This window comes from Babylonia areolata, chromosome 34, assembly GCF_041734735.1.
Source record: "Babylonia areolata isolate BAREFJ2019XMU chromosome 34, ASM4173473v1, whole genome shotgun sequence".
NCBI lineage: Eukaryota > Metazoa > Mollusca > Gastropoda > Neogastropoda > Buccinidae > Babylonia > Babylonia areolata.
Genome location: NC_134909.1, coordinates 21,714,712 through 21,717,211, shown reverse-complemented (window position 1 = coordinate 21,717,211; position 2,500 = coordinate 21,714,712). Strand labels below are relative to the sequence as shown.

Here is a 2,500-nt window from a genome sequence, read left to right as displayed (position 1 = left end):
AGAGAGAGAGAGAGAGAGAGAGAGAGATAGAGAGAATCATATTTCGTTGGAGTGATCTCGTCATATTAATCTGCATTATTGATGGTCTAAGGGGAAAAAGCTTGTTTTACAAATCTGGAGCGCAGGTCCCAAACCAATGTCTGTGTTTTGTGCTGTTGATTGTAATTGTCTCTGCCAATAGAAATACCTGCGTGTTCTGTTTGAAAGGCATGATAAAAATCCTTTAAATCAAAACTAATTAATTTGTGTTAATGGGCGCTTTTCAATTTTAATTATTCCTTGGAAAATACAAACTATGCCCAGGACACAACATACAACACATCATAAAAGGTGTATAATGCATAGACAATGCAAAAACATCACATGTACACAACACAGTACACGGGAAATACTGTGCACTGCACTATTATTGTACATATGCACCAGATAAGACATTTCATGCAACACAAAACAGCGCATACCATATACAACATGCCACGTGTATCAAAATTCACTGCAAACACCACGTAATATATCACAGTGTGTGCATGACTACACACACACACACACACACACACACACACACACACACACGAGCGCGCGCGCGCGCGCGCCATACTTATGACTTTAATTCGCACTCTAGATTTTCATGAAAAATACTGTCAAATTCTACTGTGGTTAGTTTCAAAATCGGTGTTACAAGCACTTACATCTGCAAATCAAAAATGATTAGTGATAAAAGCACATTAAACGTCTTTCACTAATCAGAAGCATCCATGTAACTATCATTTGGGTGCGGTATCCCTGTGGGTTTGTTTCCCAAATCAGAGGGCAGTTCAGGCTGCCAGAAAGGCAGCCCGAAACATTAAAGGCTCAAATTTCTGTGGTATCTCATTAGACCAACATGAGTGTTATAGGTGTATAGAAAAAAAGTGTCAAGTGATTGACAAAAACCGTCATTGTATAAAGCCAATTATAGCAAGCAACCCCAAGGCTTTCTTAAATGATTTGTCAGTTTCCCAGTCCCGGCCAGTTAGAAGTTGAATTGGTTAATTCTGTTTGAATGCCATTAAAACTTAATTTTGAAAAAAGAAAAGAAAAAAAAGTATCTATGCAGAAAGGAAGCAAATGTCTATCGCGTACTTGTCCAGTGTCCAAAAACAAGACAACCGATCTTTCAAAAATCTAGCTGTTTCCAAGAAACACAGATATGTCCTCAGACGTTTTGAATAATTATGCATTTTGAATATTTGAATCAAAGTCCATTTGGTGTCTACCTTTTTAATGATCGCGTTTTTGTTCGTTTTTGTTTTTGTTTTTTTCGTTTTTGTTTTTGTTTTTTTTGTATTTGTGTGTGTGTGTGTGTGTGTGTGTGTGTGTGTGTGTGTGTGTGTGTGTGTGTGTGTGTGTGTGTGTGTGTGTGTGTTTTAGCATGTTTAATACAGCTATAGGGACGTTTGGTGTTTAATTCACTGTTATAATTTACTGTTAGTGCAGTCATTCCTAGCTCTTCCTTTTTCACTACTCTGTCACTTCAGTCGACCCACCACCTCTTCCTAAGTATCCCTTTCCCCCATCTCCCATGCATATATGCACTCATAATTATAATTTTTGTTTTCTGTCTGACATCACTAAAGAGTGAGAAGACGTTAAACTAAAGCAAGTAGGAACATGCACGCATGCACGCACGCACGCATGCACGCACGCGTGCGCGCACGCGCGCGCACACACACACACACACACACACACTACAACTCACAGGCCACATTCAGAGTGAAGGTGGTCTTCCTGTCCTCACTGTCAGAAGTCGCCCAGTCCAGCACACACCTGTACACAGTGTTGTTGTCTGCACTGCTGACGCTGCTCTCTCCAAACTGCACACTACTGTTTCCATAGTTACCACTGACACGGTGTGTGTTGCCACGGTGGACACGGAGACGTCCTTGAGGCTGACCAAGGTCAGAGGCAGTACAATGACATTCCAGTGCCGTGTTTTCATGGATGTAGCCGTTCTGAGTGCAGGTGATTGTTGGATCAGTGTTTGGCCGTGCTGCAATGATGAAACTGAAATGTATTCTGTATCCCATGTGCATCACTTTTAAGGATGAGCAAGAACCATGCACTTAGTTTAATTACATTGAAATATATATCAATAAGTAACAGAACAGACGTATGATACACTAGTATTCTTTCCCCCAATTGCATGTTAATTTTATTCACTACCATCACAGAGAGAAAAAGAGAACAGTGATAGAGGGAAGAGACAGAGAAACAAGAAAGTAAAAAAAAACATCATGTACTTTTTGTTGAGAGCAAATCATATGGAAACTAATGAACAAGAAGAGTGATCTTTGCCCTGCAACGACGCTCGAATTCAAGTCCCGTTAGTCAGTGTAAACAAAGTCATGAAGATGATAATCTTGTGTTGCTGTTGTTCAGTTTTTGTTATTGTTGCTGAAGTTTTTTAAGTGTGTGGGTTAGAAATGGTGAAATTACCAAGACAACACTGACGTCATAAGGT

At 39.8% G+C, this 2,500-nt stretch overlaps 1 protein-coding gene across 1 annotated transcript in view; it reads right to left on the bottom strand.

Moving 5' to 3' along the window:
• The window catches only part of LOC143277325 (uncharacterized), a 114,453-nt gene that overhangs the window by 18,202 nt on the left and 93,751 nt on the right, over positions 1–2,500 (bottom strand). The window contains exon 6 of the mRNA XM_076582106.1: positions 1,739–2,029. Coding sequence (XP_076438221.1) covers positions 1,739–2,029 — 291 coding nt within the window. The remainder of the gene's footprint in view (positions 1–1,738; positions 2,030–2,500) is intronic.